This window comes from Acomys russatus, chromosome 29 (assembly GCF_903995435.1).
Source record: "Acomys russatus chromosome 29, mAcoRus1.1, whole genome shotgun sequence".
Lineage (NCBI taxonomy): Eukaryota > Metazoa > Chordata > Mammalia > Rodentia > Muridae > Acomys > Acomys russatus.
In genome coordinates, this window is record NC_067165.1 from 17,350,412 (window position 1) to 17,367,631 (window position 17,220).

Sequence of the window (17,220 nt, forward strand, 5' to 3'; positions counted from 1 at the left end):
AGCCCTCGCAGAAGACCTGTCCCAGGCAGGCGCAGTCTGCAGGCTGCTCTCCCGCAAGAGCGGGAAAGGCGCTTAGCAGGCGAGGAACAGCGGAGGTCGGGCCCTGGCTGCTTCTGGCGACGGAATATATGCACTATCCTCGAGGCACGACTGGTAGCCATCCGGCCCCAACGACTGGAACTATGCGCGCGTACGGAGACCTGTAGCTGTGAGTCCTACCCCAGCACCTGCATTCAGGGTCCCTCCCAACGCGGAGCGACCGGCCCCAGTGTGCAGGTGCCTGTTTCAAAGACACTGAAGTCTCTGCGCAGAGGCTGGGGTGCGCCTGGGCAGCAGAATGGGGAGCCAAGACACCCTTGATGGCCTCTCCCGGTCCCTCATCCTCCCATACTCACCTCGGGGTCGCACCCGTTACTCGCCTCCACCCCGGCCATCCCCCTGTGGTAGCGGTACACACACCGGGTGGACCTATGTCCGGGCTCGGGCCCGCCCCCGAGCCCCCATTGGTTGGCCCAGTTAGGGGTGGGACTGAGGAAGAGCTCCTGGGTCTGGTCCCCGAAGACCCATCATGCTCCGGACACTGGTGGGTCCGCGTCGCAGGAGCCCACGTTGTTCTGCTGACCCTACGGGGCGCGGCGACTGCCTGCCGAGGACTTAGTGCGCAGTTTCCGCAGAACTTCCCGCCGCAGGTGCGAACTCAGGGATCCTCTGCGCTTGTCTCATTCTTGCCATCAGGGCGTCGCTGATGCGAGTCCACTGAGAGTCGGAGATGGCCACGGGTCCCAGACTCCTCTGGCTGTTTGGCCTGGTTCTGTGCCCGCTGAGCGGCGGCCACCTCCCGCGTCCCCCGCACGTTTTCCCCCAACGTCGCCTAGGAGTACACCAGCGCCGTGACATGCAGCGCGAAATCCTGGCGGTTCTCGGGCTGCCAGGGCGGGCCCGACCCCGAGCGCCACCCGCCCCTGCCCGGGAGCCAGCATCCGCGCCCCTCTTCATGCTGGACCTGTACCACGCCATGGCAGATGGCAGCGGTGGCGGGCAACCGCAGCCTCACCTGCACCGCGCTGACCTGGTCATGAGTTTCGTCAACATGGGTGAGTGTGAGGAGGGACCCAGAGAGGCTGCAATCTCCACGTGGAGAGCACATGGCCGCCTGTCTGGGAATGACTTCTTTTTAGCCACCTGTCTGGGGATGCTGTCCTCAAGAAGCGTGGCACAGGGAGTCAAGGCGAAGCAGGCACGACCACGGGGGAGCGGGGCCTACAGGGGTCAGGGCTGGAAGGTCTGAGGACCAGTGTGGGTTCCCAGGGTTTTCGCCCACCATGGCGCCCAGGAGTGGAAATCTGGTGATGCCCAGGTCCCCTAGGTGGCACCGGAAAAGTCAGTCCTGGCGAGACTGATGAGTAAACAGAGGCTGTGATGCTGTCATTGTGATAACCGCAGCCTTGAAGAGAGGGACAAAGTTCAGTGTGGAAACCTGTGGTCATATCATCAAAGTGACCAGAGCTGACCCTCACGCCCTGACAGCAGGCTCTTTCTGGGCAGCAGGAAGTGGGTGGGTGGGGTGCACTGTCAGGAGGTGGAGTGGACAGACTCAGACCATGACTGTAGTCTTGTGGGCCTGGGCCCCAGCGCTTGGACCTTGGCCTGGCTTGGAAAGTGTTCAGGGCAGCTGTGAGTCCATTCTCCCCAAGTGTGGCTCCTCCTTTCTTTAGGGATCTCTTGACCTCAGGACCACTTTCTTACTAGTCTTAAAAGTATTTTCCCCCAAAACCTTTATCTGTAGTCACGAGTATTTACTTTTAGTCAGGTCCCTGCACCTACTCTGTTCCTGTCTGCAAAAGACAGCTTGGGGCTGGGGCTGGGTCCAGGCCTTGAGCTGGGAGCAGGAAAGGAAAGACCTTGCCGTGACCACCAGCCCCTTGTGCCCACTGTGTCGCTCATTCTCCCAGCAGCATGCTGAGCAGGCAAGGTCAGGGAGGCAAGGGCAGCCTGGAAACAGCCTAATAAGACCCAGGCTGCATGGCTGTGTCCAGCGCTCCATTTTGTGACATCCCTTTCAGAGCATAAGCAGACTGTAGTGGATAGCATCAGGTTTCTGGTTTCCTCAGCCACCTCTTCCCTACCTGAAGGCAGGGAAAGGGGACAACCAGACCTCTGCTGCCAGTGGCTACGGTGGGGGAAGAGCGCAATAAAGGACAAGGCAGTGCTTAGCCAGCACTGAGAGCCCACGGGCAGGAGGGGCTGCAGCCAGTGGGATCTGGGTTCTGCCTTCCTGCTTAAAGACCAGGCTTGTGTACTTAGGATGGACTGACTACACGTGGGCTGGCGACAGGCTTTCCATGCTCAGGATAAGGCTGACCTAGGGTGCAGGAATAGAAAACCTTGAGGACAGAGTTGCCCAAGAATGTCCTGAGGGAGCCTCTGATCAACGTGAGTCACCACCCAGCCCATGCCTTACTCCCCTCCCCCAACCGTCTCTCTGGATCAAGACATGAACAGCCCTGGTGGGAACCGTTGCTGTGAACAGAGCAGGGCCTAGGACAGCAGTGTGCCTTTAGAGACATCATTTGCTCTCTCCAAGATGCACATTAAACTCTTCTGGGATTCCTGGTATAGATCACTGGAGATGACGAACGGATGAGCAGAGAGAGCCAGTGGAGGGTGAACCTGGTCCAACCCCTGATGATCCCTACGCCTGTTAACCACAGCTCAGCTTTTGTATGTAAAACAGCAAACTTCTCAAGCGAGCTGGTCATGGTGGCTCATGCTTGTAATCCCAGCACTCAGGAGGCTGAGACAGGAGGACTACTACAGCTTCAAGAAGTCTGGCCATCAGAGTGAAACCCTGTGCCAAAACCCACATACAAACACAGAGAGCCTATGGTGGATAGCCCCATGCGTCTGGTCTGTGTCTACATGCAGATTCTAAAAGCTAACCGAAAGCCATGTGTCCCCTATTTAGAATTTTCTTCCAGTCCAGAAGATCTTTGGCCTTTCACATTCTTCCATTTGTCGCTGGCTTCTAGCAACAGCATGTGAATTATTTGGGAATTCCTGCTTTATGGACTCAGGTTAAATGGCTAGCCCAGGCCCATGCAGATTGTTTAAGGCTACATTCATAGTTATAGGTTCCAAATTGTGTTTCCTACCAAGTCACATTTCCCACATATTACTTGAGTGTCCCAGCACGATTCATGGAATTGGAAAAACAGGTCTTTGTTCGGTGCAGACACACTGTGAGCGACCCATCAGAGCATCTTCTTTGTTTTGACACACTGGCCATGCTAGTAAACTCTTTTCAGCCAGAGTGATTTTTACCTGGTGACTACAGGGTCCCGTGTGTCACACATGTACCCAGATGCCTTCAGTTAGCAAGCCAAGCTGAGCCTGAAGGTCAGGACCCCACGTGAAGCAACAGCAGCCCAGTGACTTCAATGGCTACGACACTGTGGAGCAGATGTGACAGCAGACCCCTGTCCCTGCTGTCCCTGTGCTCAGAGAAGGGAGAGCACTGAGCTAAGCTGGTACTCTTAGCACCAGACCCAGACTCTTGTCCCCTCCCTGATCTGCCCTTAGTCCCTGCTCACCTCCGCCATGTGTCCTCCCTGCTGTGGTCCTGTTTATTGCCAGTATCTGCAGTGATGGTATCAGAGACGAGATGCGTCCCAGCCCTATCTTTGGCTCTGTTTTAGAGGCACCTGCTTGCTCACTGCCCTGTCCCTGGGCTGGGTGGCCTCAGGCCCTCCAGTCCTCCCCAAGGGCGGAAGATTAGAAGGACCAGATCTGCTCATGTCAGTGGACAGGCAGGTAGCTCTGTTCTGGAGAGGGAAACTGAGGCTCAAACTGTGCTAATAGGCAGAGTCCAAGCAGGACCACAATGGAGTCATGTGCACTTGCATCAGCCCCTTTCCCAGCCCAGGAGCTTTTGTTCCCAAGGTCTCAGATGTCCAAGGGCAGGGGCTGCAACGAACCGTGGTGGCTGGATCTGAGGGAATGAGACTGTGTGGGCATTAGAGACCCTGCCAGCCCTGTGAACAGTGATAATTGCTCACCACTGGCCTCCGGGTCACTTCCTTTGACTCTTTCTCAAGGAGTTCCTTCATTTCTTCACTCACTCACTCACTCACTCACTCACTCACTCATCCACTCACTCACTCATTCATCCACTCACTCACTCATCCACTCACTCACTCATCCACTCACTCACTCATGCACTCACTCACTCATGCACTCACTCACTCATCCACTCACTCACTCACTCATCCACTCACTCACTCACTCACTCATCCACTCATCCCACAAGTAGTCATGCAGTATTTACTGTGTGTCATGAGGCCTGGCTCCTGGTTCCGGTGGCAGGAGATGTCACACTGCCTGTGTCCTTTCGAAGACGACCTTCACGTAGGAGAGACAGAGAACATGTGCATGCGCCATGAAGACAGTTGTCGGGGATAACAGACACCAGAGGACCTGAGAAGGGCTGCGTCAAGGGACTTCTGGCCTGGGGCTCACACAGAGAGACTCCTCATCCGGTTGCCATGCCTACTCTCACTGTGATCTGGCCTATCCTGGCCCTGTCTCTGAGCCTCAGTTTCCCCCTCTGTGAAATGGAGATGCTTTTCTTGAGGGGCTGCCCGGGCTGAGTGAGATGATAACCATGCTGGCCACGTGCTCAGCCCTCCAGATCTGTTAGCGCATTTGCGTTCACGAGTACTGCGGCAGGAGAGTGAGGCTCAGAGAAGGCTAGGACACTCCTGAGGCCACACAGCAGTTGGTCGGCATCCTGTGCTTATTCCCTCCGTACAGCTGACTGGATCTTCAGCCTGGGCCTTTGTCCTGTCCCTAGATGCAGGAGGAGCTACTGTACTACATGAAATGTGAATATATGTCATAAGTTGAGAACTCTGAGTGTAGTGTTGCTGGATTCACATGCTCAGTATATAAAACTCAAACCATCCAAAATCAGGGGCTCCCATGGGAAGCCCAACTTTACTAGCCAGTCTCCTAGGCTCTTTTGATCCCTGTTGGCAAAGATTCACTTGGCCTGTTTTATTTTTTTAATGCATTATTTTTATTTTAATCATGTGTGCACATATATGTGAACGTGTGCATTCATATTCGTATGCACGTGGGCATATATGTGCACACAGGTACATGTGCTTGTCAGGGAGGGAGCAAGGCTTATGTTTGATGCCTTCCTTGACTGCCGTTACTTCCTTTACTGCAGAGTGCACTGCTGCCACTAGCTAGCCAGCTTGCCCTGCAGATCCCGTCTCTGCTACCCCAGTGCTGGGGTCATAGGCAGCCACCTTGCCTGCCCAGATTTTTACATTGATTCTGGGGGTCTGAGTTTCCATCCTAATGCTTTCACAGTGAGCCCTTTACCGCTAAGCATCTCCCTAGCCTTTGTTTCTGGTCTTATTTTTGGACTTGAATTCTATTGAGTGAATCTATCCATGTTAATTTATCACTAATGGATATTTGGTTCTTTTCAGTTTTGGGCTACTTGACTGCTGTGTGCCCATAGACCCAGCCACTTGGAAACTAAGGCAGAGGCATCTCTAGCTTAAGGCTTGCCTGGAAACTTTACTGAGACCTGGAGTCAAACTCTAGTACAAAAAGAAATAAAATAAATAATAATAAAATAATAAAATAATAATAATAATAATAAATAAAGCTCTGAAATCACCCATCTCTCCTGGGACCTTGCCCTTCCTGGGTTCCTGGACATGTATTTCCACCACTGAACTACAGTCATGACCACCTCCATTTTTGGAAAGTCTTCATAGCTTGAATCCCAACTTCATCCCTGAGAAACAAGGCCCTCCCCAGACTGAATGATGCTCCCCATTTCGTAGGATGCCTGGCTTCTTCTACCTGTTCGACTTGGGGCCACAGCCAGGTCACATCGTTCCTGGTTCTCAAGAAACTGAACTACATGGAAACAGGCCAAATTAGATTCTCTCCTGCCCTCACCCCACCACGTGCCCTGTGCCCCAGCTGCTCGCTGCGTGCAGGTGGGCGCACTGGGCAGACTGGCAGAGGGGAAGGAGACAGCCCAGCAGGAGTCAGGGAGCACGGAGAGCTGCACCAGGTGGCATGGACGCCAGCCGCCCCCATCTGTGTGGAGCCAACACTGAGCACATCTGAGCACCTCCTGACACCCCCGGTTCCTAGGACCCAGCGGGAGGAAGGCGGCTTCAGCAAGCATTCTAGGGTCCTTGTGGGGAAAAAGAAAACGTGTTGAGAGTCACCTCCATCCCATATGCCACCTGTTGAACTCCAAGAGCCACTCGTTTCACATGGCTGAGTCTGAAAGTCCATTTTGAATGGGACTCGAGTGCATGTGTGACCTTGGCAAAGAATTCTTGGGCCTCTGTTTCTCCTCTCTGATACCCAATTCTGAAGATCTCAGTTCTGACCCAAACTCTGCCCACCCTTTCCTAAGGATGGGGAATTCCTCTAGAGATGAGTCACAGGTGGAGAAGCACTCAGGCCACCTTCTCACAGAAGTCTCCTCCCTTCTCCTCAGGCAAGAGGGATGTGTCATCCTGGACCACCGCGTTCTTGAGTTTCTTCTGCAGGAATCGCACCCTTGCTCACATCTCCTGGGAATTATTTTTTACCTCAGCAGGCTTGATGTGGTTGCCTGTGCGGGTGCTCCCTTTTAATTTGGGGTCTGGAGCCAGCTGAGGACAGGACCGGTAATTGTGTGTGCAGAGCCGTTTATGGAACCGGCCTGCTGAAAATACCTCAGGATGAGCCTTGGCCTCACCACAGTGCTGATGTCCTGGTGGGAGAAATTCCTTCAGGTGAAGAATGCACAGGTCACCAACCCCAGGGCTCCACCCTCCTCTGAGGTCCTGCAGGAGCCCAGGAGACCAGGGTGAGCATTACACCTGCAGGCCAGAAGAGGGCATCAGATCACATTATAGATGGTTGTGAGTCACCACGTGGGTGCTGGGAATTGAACTGAGGACCTCTGGAAGAGCACTCAGTGCTCTTAACCTCCAAGCCATCTCTCCCGCCTGAAACACAGATTTTTATTTTTATTTTATTACTATTACTTTTTATTTATATTTTATTTATTTATTTATTTATTTGCATTTGAAAGTGAAAGGAGGGGTCAGGTGGCGGTGGCACATACCTTTGGAAGGCAGAGGCAGGTGGATCTCAGAATGTCCAAAAGTTGGGGGGTGGTGGAGAAAGTGGAAGGAGGCTCCCTAAATATCCTTCCTTGGGCATTTCTATGCAGCTGGGTAAACGTGGCATTTGTTCTTCAGATTTGTCTGCCTGACAGCTGCACCCACCCTGAAACCCACCTCAGCTGTCACCTTCATCCCATCCGCCCCTCGCCACCTTGGGCTCTCAGAGCATGTGGTTCCCTTGGGTCGGAACACACTGTTGTTCCCAGGCCTGGTCTCTAGGGATGTCCTGCGTAGCTCACTGCTACACCCCACATTGCACTGGTGCACACCATCTCTCCTCTGCATAAGTAGCTATTGCCAGCTGCTAAGAGACCCGCCTATCCTCCTTCAAGAAGCCTGTTTAGGTCCCCAAACCCAGTGTGGCAGACTCCTCCAGCACTTGATGGCCTGTCCAGGACCTGCTGATCCTACTTGGACTTTTATTCCTTTCTTCTTCATTCTCCTTTACTCCCGTCCCCTAGAGGAAATGTGGGCCCTTTGTCCTCTAGTTGCTGGCACTGGGTGTCCCTCCCTCCCCTAAGGTTCCTTCCCCTGCTGACCTTGTGACGTGGCTGCCCTCTGTGCAGCCTCTCCCAGGACACTGAGAGGAGTTAAACACAGCCCAAACAGCCCAGCTCAGCTGTCAGATCCAGGGCCAGCTCTGGTCGTCCTCTGTCCACAGGGTTTCCCCCCAGAACTGTGATTTTCTGCCTTGGGACCTGTGTCCATCGGGCCGTTGGCCTAAGCTCTGGGAGGCACTGTGATTCATCCATGGGTCTTGGGCCTGCTGAGCACTTGCTGTTTCCCATTACCCCACCTTCTGGAGCCAGATGTGCACCCAGGACGGACCAGAAGAAGCTTGTGTGTGTGTGTAGGCAGGACCTGGCCACACCCAGGCCACCTGGGCTCCTACTCTGAGCACAAGCCATCCTGGCTCCTGGTAATGACCCACTCCCACTTTGCCTTCCAGTGGAGCGTGACCGTACTCTGGGCTACCAGGAGCCACACTGGAAGGAATTCCGCTTTGACCTAAGCCAGATTCCTGATGGGGAGGCTGTCACAGCTGCTGAGTTCCGGATATATAAAGAGCCCAGCCCCCACCCGCTCAACACAACCCTCCATGTCAGCATGTTCGAGGTGGTCCAGGAGCACTCCAGCAGGTACCGTCCCTCTGCCCAGATGCCCGCCTCATGGTCTCACGGCCTAGGCTCTGGCCAGGGTCCTGCCCAGAGGGTGCCTTTCCAAGAGAGGAGAGGGAGGCCTGGAACTCCCTGTCCTGCTACTGTGGCTGTGGCTATGGCCCTCGATAGGCCACAGCACTGAGCCACTGAGCCAGTGTCCCCATCATCACATGCGCACAGTACACCATCGGGGGTTAGTAATCAGTGAAGTGTGGTACCAAAGGAGGCCAGCCCAGAGCCAGGCAGGGCAGAGGCTTTGAAAGTGGTCCCCAGGGCAGGCACAGGATACAGGCAGCTGTGCTGACCTCGACCTTTGGTTAATTGTTCTTTCATGTCCACAGGGAGTCTGACTTGTTCTTTTTGGATCTTCAGACGCTCCGATCTGGGGACGAGGGCTGGCTGGTGCTGGACATCACAGCAGCCAGTGACCGCTGGTTGCTGAACCAGAACAAGGACCTGGGACTGCGCCTCTATGTGGAAACCAAGGATGGTGAGGCTCCAGGACTGAGCAGGGAGCAGCCCTGGGGGTGTGGGGAGGTGGCTCCAGGAGAGGCTGCCAGTACACAGAGCAGTGGGGGGGGGGACCTGGGAGGGGCATGCTTGGCCTTTCTTGAGGACTTGCTGGTCAGACTGGTGAGGTCCTGGACAGGGGGAAGCCCCAGCCAGGAATGCTTTCCTGTCCCTCATACTTAGCCAGCTCTGGGATCCTCTCCAGGAAAAAGGCTCCTCTCTCTGGGCAGCAGGCCTCACTCTGAGAGGAAGAAGGGCTAAGGGATCTTACCAGCCCAGCCAGGCCTGGGCTATCTCAGCTGGGCAGTGTTGGAAGTCAGTGCCTAAGCCTCAGTTTCCTCAGCGACAAAGGTTGACACCCGCTGCTTCACTCACAGGGGTTTTCTGGGACATTTTCTATATGTTGGGCAGTGAGGACAGAAAGGACAACAGGGCAGGAGACTGGCCTCTCTGGGGTCCAGCAAGAGGCTGGAGGATAACTTGGAAGGAGAAGGCCAAAGAGATGGCAGATGTCACCTCTGAGTTAGAGAAATCTGGCAAGATGCTTGGAGAGTCCAGAGCAGTTTAACAGCAGGGGTGACAGATGGGACTGTGGCTTTAAAACACCTGGTTAACTTTAGCCCTTCAAGGTGGCAGGGGGGGGGGGGTCCTTAGTGGAGTGAGATCCATGGCGATCTCTGACAGTGTCCTCCCTGCTCTATGACGCATCGCAGAGGTAACATGAGGCGCGCTCACAGGGTGCACCCGGGATTTCCCTTTCTGTCTGGCACCTGGGAGCCCCGTAGCCCGTGGACGATGGCTGCGCTGAGGTATCTGGCTTGGGCGCTCCCGCGGCCCGCGCTGCCCCACCGCCTTGTCCGCCACTTTGCTAGCGACCGCTGTGGGCGCGTCCACTTCTACACGGACCCGGTGAAGGCGGTGGAAGGTATCAAGGATGGGGCGACGGTCATGCTCGGGGGCTTCGGGCTCTGCGGCATCCCCGAGAATCTGATCGGCGCGCTGAAGACGACGGGCGTGAAGGACCTGAAGATCGTCAGCAGCAACGTAGGCGTGGATGACTTCGGCCTGGGCATCTTGCTGGCCTCCAAGCAGGTCAAGCGGGTGGTGTGCTCGTACCTGGGAGAAAACGCGCTATGCGAGCGTTTGTACCTGGCAGGCGAGCTGGACCTGGAGATGACACCGCAGGGAACCCTGGCGGAGCGCATCCGCGCGGGTGGCGCGGGCCTGCCCGCCTTCTACACGCCCACGGGCTACGGCACGCTGGTACAGGAAGGGGGCGCCCCAATCCGGTACTCGCCGGATGGCAACCTGGTCACCTTGAGCCAACCGCGGGAAGTACGCGAGATCAATGGCCGCCACTACCTGCTGGAGCACGCCATCCGCGCAGACTTCGCCCTGGTCAAGGGCTGGAAGGCCGACCGCTCCGGCAATGTGATCTTCCGGGGCAGCGCACGCAACTTCAACGTGCCCATGTGCAAGGCCGCGGACATAGCAGTGGTGGAGGTGGAGGAGATCGTGGACGTGGGCTCTTTCCGCCAGGAGGACATCCACATCCCCAACATCTATGTGGACCGCGTGATCAAGGGGCCGAAGTACGAGAAGCGCATCGAGCGCCTGACCACGTGCGACAGCAAGTCCGCGGCCAAGAGCAAGCAACAGGACACATCCAGGACGCGTATCATCAAGCGCGCGGCTCTCGAGTTCGAGGACGGCATGTATGCCAATCTGGGCATCGGGATCCCTCTCCTGGCCAGCAACTACATCAGCCCCAAGATGACGGTCTACCTGCACAGTGAAAATGGGATCCTGGGATTGGGCCCGTTCCCCTCGAAAAATGAGGTGGATGCTGACATCATCAACGCGGGCAAGCAGACGGTGACCGTGATTCCCGGGGGCTGTTTCTTTGCCAGCGATGACTCTTTTGCCATGATCCGCGGGGGACACATCCAACTGACCATGCTCGGTGCCATGCAAGTTTCCAAATACGGCGACCTGGCCAACTGGATGGTGCCAGGCAAGAAGGTGAAGGGCATGGGCGGGGCCATGGACTTGGTGTCGGGTGACAAGACCAAAGTGGTAGTCACCATGGAACACTGCACAAAGACAAAGGAGCCCAAAATCGTGGACAAATGCACCATGCCGCTGACCGGCAAGTGCTGCGTGGACCTCATCATCACCGAGAAGGCTGTGTTTGATGTGGACCCCAAGAAGGGGCTGACGCTGGTGGAGATGTGGGAGGGCTCCTCGGTGGACGACATCAAGGCCACCACAGCCTGCTCCTTCAAGGTGTGCCCCAACCTCAAGCCCATGCAGCAGATCAAAGCTGACAACTGAAGAGCCCTGGCCCTTCCCACCAGGGCTGGTTTATGAAGGAGTTAGTGAGCTGGGAGGCATCCTGAGCAGCGTGTGACCATTGTACCACTGGCTCCTCCGGCTTCCTGCTGCTCGATGGTCTCTTCTCAAGAGCCGAGTGATTTTAATTAAAAACTCCAAGCTGAGCCTGCGTGTCCTGTGCCTAACTGAAGACTTCCGCTAAAACCGTTGAGGATACTGTCCCCCTTTCCCATTTTCTGTCTCAGTCACACACAAGGCTGCAGAGGGCCCCCTGGGTGGTCTCAATGCCAGTGCTGCCCCTCATAACTGAGTCATGAAATGCAGAGACAACCATGAGGGCAGGAAGACATCCACCCAGAGCTTGCCTGCTGCCACGTCACTGCTGCCATGGAATGCAGAGCTGTGGGTTTGAGCAGTAGGCGGCGCTCACTCCACTTTGCCCCTCTGGGTTCTCTCCCAGGTCCCTGGTTTCTGTTCCTAGTTTTGTTTCCCTGAATCCTGCCTGTTCCCATCTTCCTTCTGGGAGCGGCTTGGCTGTCCCTAGAAGGCAGGCAGGCATGTTCCTGTGGGATGAAACTGTGGGAAGATGGTGCTGTTACTCCACCGGGAAGACCCACTGTGCACAAGCAGTCCCAGTGTGTGTCAGGAGAGGCCGGGGCTTAGTGCAGGTGGAGTGTAGGATCTAACCAATGGCGTGCATGGATTCTTGCCGTGTAAAATGCAGTGCCCCCTGTTGCCCACACCACACTGACATTCTGTTCCGCAAGTCCAGCTGGCCTCCCTTCTTGACCCCAGTGTGGCAGCTCTGGGGTCTGCCCTTCTGAATCTGTGATCTCACAACTAAAGTGCTTCCTGCCAGACTCATCTGAGTCTTTTCCAGGGGTACACCTGCCAACCCCACAGTTCTCAGCCACAGTCCTGGGATGGAGTCTCACAGGGCTACCACAAAATTTTGGTGGCAGATGAAGTCATAGGTCAAAGGTTAGATTGATGAGTTTTTCTTTCAAGTGGCTGGTGGACTCCTGGGATGGAGCCAGCTGCTTGAAGGGCTGACCCGAGTGGACTGTCCACCACAGGAGTCGGTGGCCCTGACCTCAGTGTATAATGAAGAGCCTGGTAGAGTCCAAGTGGAGTAAACAGACCTGTGTGTGCATGCACATACGAGCGTGTTGTGTTGTGTTAGCTTTTGTGTTAGGGATTGTCCCTAAGGCATCATACTTGCTAGGCAAGTGCTCTACTTCTGAGCTGTGGCCTGAGCCCTCTGGGCTCTTTAACATTTCTTCCAGCAGTGGTGGTGGAAGCCGGGGCCTTGAGCAGACTAAGCAAGACCTTGTCCCTGAGCCATATAACTGCCTGAGTTTATATGTGCACATGCATTCGTGTGTGTGTGTGTGTGTGTGTGCACACGCGCGTGTGCATATTAGTGCTTGCAAGAAGTCAGCTGAACAACGGCGCTGTTTAATGATGTGTGAAGTGAGCATTGCCGGGCTTTGGTGTAAGGAATCTCACCCAGGCACAAAGCGAAATGGTTCTGAGTCCTGTCATGACCCTGATGCCTGATGGGAGGTGACCCACTCCAATCGAGCTGCTGCACATGGGTGGTATTCAGGAGACTATCTGGTTATTACACTGTTCGATTGGATGGTTTTTCAATACTACTTATTCACTCCTTGACATTTTCATGCACGTATACAACGTATTTTGACCATATCCACCTGCCACTTCCCACATCCAGTTACTGCTGGTCATCTACACATGGGGGTGGGGCCATGGGGCTCAGGCATCCTACCAGAAGCCAGATCTGTCTGGTGTCTGGTTTTTTTGTTGTTGTTGCTGTTTGTTTGTTTTGTTGTTTTTTTAATGCTTTCCTGTAGACCATGCTGGCCTCCTGCTCGGTATGTAACAGATGACCTTGTGCCCTCCATCTTCCTGTCTCTACCTTCTGAGTGTTTACAGGCTAGGCCACCAGGCCAGCTTAATATACTGCTTCGGCAATTAGAAGGGACAGGACGCATCAGCAAAGCCACAGCTGGTGGAGGCTTTGCTCTCCTGGGTGGACTGTGCTGTGGGAGCACCTGCAGTCCTTGGTGGATCTGGGGTGAAACTTTTCCTATAGACAAGGCCCCGGTCTGTCTCTCGGAGGCCCCTCCTTTCTTTGAAGCTGTGAACAGACAGTTGCCACCGGGACAATGTGAACGAACCCTCTGCTTTGTGACTGTCCCAACCTCTGTCCCTGTTCAGCCTGTGGCCTTGGTGTGGGCATCAGAGGGACAGTGAATGTCCACCCTTGGATCAGCAGGCTTGCAGCGCTGGGAGAATATGTCCTTGCAGAGGCTGCCGTGAGCTGGTGTCATGAGCCACACATTCTAGGCCCCAGAAAGGACCTGGGTGTTGGGCCATTGAACCAAGTGGCTTGGCCTCTGGTCATCTCTGAGTGACTATGACTTGGGTTACAGTGAGGAGTGACTAAGGAAAAAGGTAATGGGCAAATCCCTTGACATGTGTCAAATGTTTCCCAAGCCTGTTTCAGGTTATCACCAGCAGATGCCTGTGGCTACCAAGGTCCCTGTCCCTGCCACCTTAGACCTGCTGGCCAGAGTGTTTGGTTTGACCTCCAGATGAGGAAACTGAGGTTCCTAGGTGCCACACTGCCACTTACAAGTTGGTCTCTCTCCCTCTGCTTCTGTCCTCCAGGTCACAGCTTGGATCCTGGGCTGGCTGGTCTCCTGGGACAACACGCACCACACTCCAGACAGCCTTTCATGGTCGGTTTCTTCAGGGCCAGCTGGAATACTGTGCGGGCCCCTCGAGGTGCACAGCCACTGAATAAGCAACAGCTGAATAAAATCAACCTGGGAATCTTTGGTGAGAGCCTGGCTGGGATCTGAGGCCTCCTTTACAGAGTGGAGTCTTTCCTGTCCATCAGCTAGGTGGGATGGGAGCCCCTTGACTTTGGGCGTGTGCCTGGCAGGGAGGGTGGGCTGCAGTCTGCAGAGGAAAGCAGAAACTGGGTGTGCCCTAGGGTCCTGCTGGGGTGTTCACTGGGGTGTCTGGAGCCCCCCTCCCCCCAGGCAGCAAGGTGAGAGATCCTGCTGAACCGCCAGACCCTGTGGTGACATGGGAGTCACTGAGGATTGTTGGGCCGGGTCATGCACATGCGCAGGGATCTGGAAGTGGAACTTGTGGTTCCAATGCGTTAGTTTCCTGTTGTTCTTCATTGTGAATGTGTCTGTCACGTCACCCCCACACTGGGAGTGCCCATGGCAACTCTGTAGAGCAGGACCCCGGAATAGAGCACGCACCTTCTTTTCCCTGCAGATGATGGCCACGGTTCCCGGGGCAGAGAGGTTTGCCGCAGGCACGAGCTCTACGTCAGCTTCCGGGACCTCGGCTGGCTGGTAATTTCTGCCTCTCCTCTGAATGCCACCTGTAGAGCCTGCTGTGTGTCAGGGTGGAGGTAGAGCTGCTGTGCCTTTAGTTATGAATAGAAGCTATGAAAACGGAGGCGGCCTGAGCCTTCTGCCCAGTGAACTGCCAGCAATCCAACAGGGAAAGTGAGGCTGGGTGGGCAGGGCCTCTGGGCTCTGCCTGCTGCTGCAGGAGACATGGGCAGCTGTGGAGGAGACAGCAAAGGAGGGGGAGGTGTAAAGAATGGAGCTGGGGTCCAGCCTCGCTTACTGAGGGTTGCTGAGGGGATGAGGGTACATGGCCTCAGGTATTCCTGTGACAGGTGCTGTGCTGATGGTCTATGGGAGGACATTGATGTGACTCACCTTTTCCCACCCACAGGACTGGGTCATTGCCCCCCAGGGCTACTCAGCCTATTACTGTGACGGGGAATGCATCTACCCACTGAACTCCTGCCTGAAATCCACCAATCATGCCACCATGCAGGCCCTGGTCAGTACCACAGAGGCTTTCTTGGGACCTGAGGGACTAGAAAGGCATGGGGTTCAAAGAACAATAGCACAGCAGACTTAGACACAGTCTGTTTCCTGCCCCTCAGTAAATGTTGTTACTCACATGGGTGTTCCTAGACAGAACCTGAGCACATGTGCTGTGCACCTGCACGGGTGGGAGACTGTGGACTAACATAATACAGCCCTGTGGTCAGACTGAGGCATACGCACAACGGGTGGGTGCCTACGCAGGGCCTGCAGGACCCAACATGTGTCCTCCGTATCCTGGTAGATCTGGCCTCCCTGATGGTCACATGTACTCACCCATCATGCCTGCCTGGGTGATCCATGAACCCTCAGCTCTTTGGGAGTCTGGTCTCCTCCTGGGCCTCTTCCCCACTTCTTCTTTCCTAGCTGTCTGTTCTCTCAGGTTCTTAGTGCTGAGCTGCAGTTTGGGCCACACTCAGTGATGGAAGTTGCTACCAGGAAGGCAGCTTCAATCACCTATTTCCATATATTTGTGCTTGTAGAATCTGGAGTTGAGTCTCCCTTCTAGAACATTCTGTCAGGAATCCTAGCACCCAGTGACCCTTGGCCCTGTGTTTCCTTAGTGGGCAGTTGTGCCTAATGATGCTCTAAAGCAGTGGTTCTCAACCTGTGGGGTCGCATATCAAATATTTATATTACAATTCACAATAGCAAAATTACAATTATGAAGTAGCAACAAAATAACTTTATGGTTGGGGAGGTGGCCACAACATGAGGAACTGTATTGAAAGATAACAATGTTAGGAAGGTTGAGAAACACTGTTCTAGAGTGAGCATCATGCCTTAAGAGCAGCTTTGAGCCACTGTGAAGGTGTCCTTTCACAAAGGGCATTGGTGTTTGCTGGATGCCTGGTCGCAGAGAAGTGAATGCTTTAAAGATGGGTAGGATTGGCACCTATTTCAAGCTCAGTGATGGAGTCGGATAGCCACGGGGACCCCATGCAGCCTACGTATCAGCTGCAAAGACAGCCTTGCTTTTGAAGTTGAGGTTGTGCCACATGGGGGTTAGGGGGGCAGGATTCTTGAATTTATGCATTTGTTCTGTGAACATTTCTAGTTTAGTCTGCAAGAGAGACTGTCCCTTCCACAGCTTACAGCTACCAAGTGGGGATGCAGTAAAGCAGAGCAGTGTAGGGTAGTGAGGCCCCAGGGCACCCAGTGCTGGGGACCAGCAAGCTTATCTGAGGAGACACAAGTGTATGTGATCGTGGACCAGAGTGTAGAGTGCCAAGGGGCTTGGTTATCAGTCCCTCCAAGCCAGGTGCCTGGGCTGTGTCTTACGGGCAGTGGGCAGGGCAAATGTGCCGGGAAGGACCTGTCCTAGCTGCAGGTGGAGAATGACCTTGGGCTGGTCAAAGGGGCTAAGACCTTCTGGAAGGGTAGTGGGTGGGAACCGGGACCATCAGGCTCATGTTCCTACCTGCATCCCCTCCCTACTAGGTGCACCTGATGAAGCCAGATGTCGTCCCCAAGGTGTGCTGTGTGCCCACAGAGCTGAGTCCCATTTCACTGCTCTACTATGACAGAAACAATAATGTCATCCTGCGCAGGAAACACAATATGGTAGTACAGGCCTGCGGCTGCCACTGAGTCCCTGACCAAGAGCTTGCTGCCACTGATCCAATTACCTACCTGGGCCCCTCTCCTGAGGCAGGAAACCAATAGACCCTATCAGGCCCAGGGCCAAGGCAGAAGGCAGGGTTTTCAACTCTTATAGCTACAATCTGCCCTCTTTCACAGGCTCGGCTCTCTGTTCCCTTCCTCTGCCCAAGGGTGGGAAGACAGTCCTGGTTACAACCTTGGTGGCCTGAGTCCCCAGGCAGCAGCCCATCTCTGTCCCTCCCCCAGTGGCATCCATTGAACGGCCTTTGAGATTGGCACAGGAGTCCCATTTACCAAGCTTTTCATGCTTACTGGCCCAGCCTGACTTGAATCAGGATTCATCAGAAGGCTTAGGTGTGTGCTGACATGATCAACTCCCTACCCCCACACACACACTCCATAGCCTGCACCTTGGAGGTGTAAAATGAGATTTCTGCGTAAGTTTTCAAAAGCATG

At 54.8% G+C, this 17,220-nt stretch overlaps 2 protein-coding genes across 3 annotated transcripts; both read left to right on the forward strand.

The window, feature by feature from the left end:
* The first annotated feature begins 769 nt into the window (after positions 1–769).
* Positions 770–16,896, forward strand: LOC127211470 (bone morphogenetic protein 8B-like). 2 transcript variants are annotated; one of them, XM_051171370.1, is made up of 7 exons: positions 770–1,094; positions 8,161–8,350; positions 8,713–8,861; positions 13,910–14,080; positions 14,534–14,613; positions 15,005–15,166; positions 16,603–16,896. In XM_051171370.1, the coding sequence occupies exons 1-7, from the start codon at positions 770–772 to the stop codon at positions 16,750–16,752; spliced, it is 1,227 nt and encodes a 408-aa protein (XP_051027327.1). In that variant the 3' UTR covers positions 16,753–16,896. The 2 variants fall into 2 exon arrangements, with proteins under 2 accessions (XP_051027327.1, XP_051027328.1); XM_051171371.1 differs by having other exon boundaries at positions 15,005–15,115.
* On the forward strand, positions 9,677–11,319 carry LOC127211461 (succinyl-CoA:3-ketoacid coenzyme A transferase 2A, mitochondrial-like). The gene has a single exon (XM_051171357.1). It carries the CDS (start codon positions 9,677–9,679, stop codon positions 11,213–11,215), a length of 1,539 nt encoding a protein of 512 aa, XP_051027314.1. The 3' UTR covers positions 11,216–11,319.
* Positions 16,897–17,220: the final 324 nt, after the last annotated feature.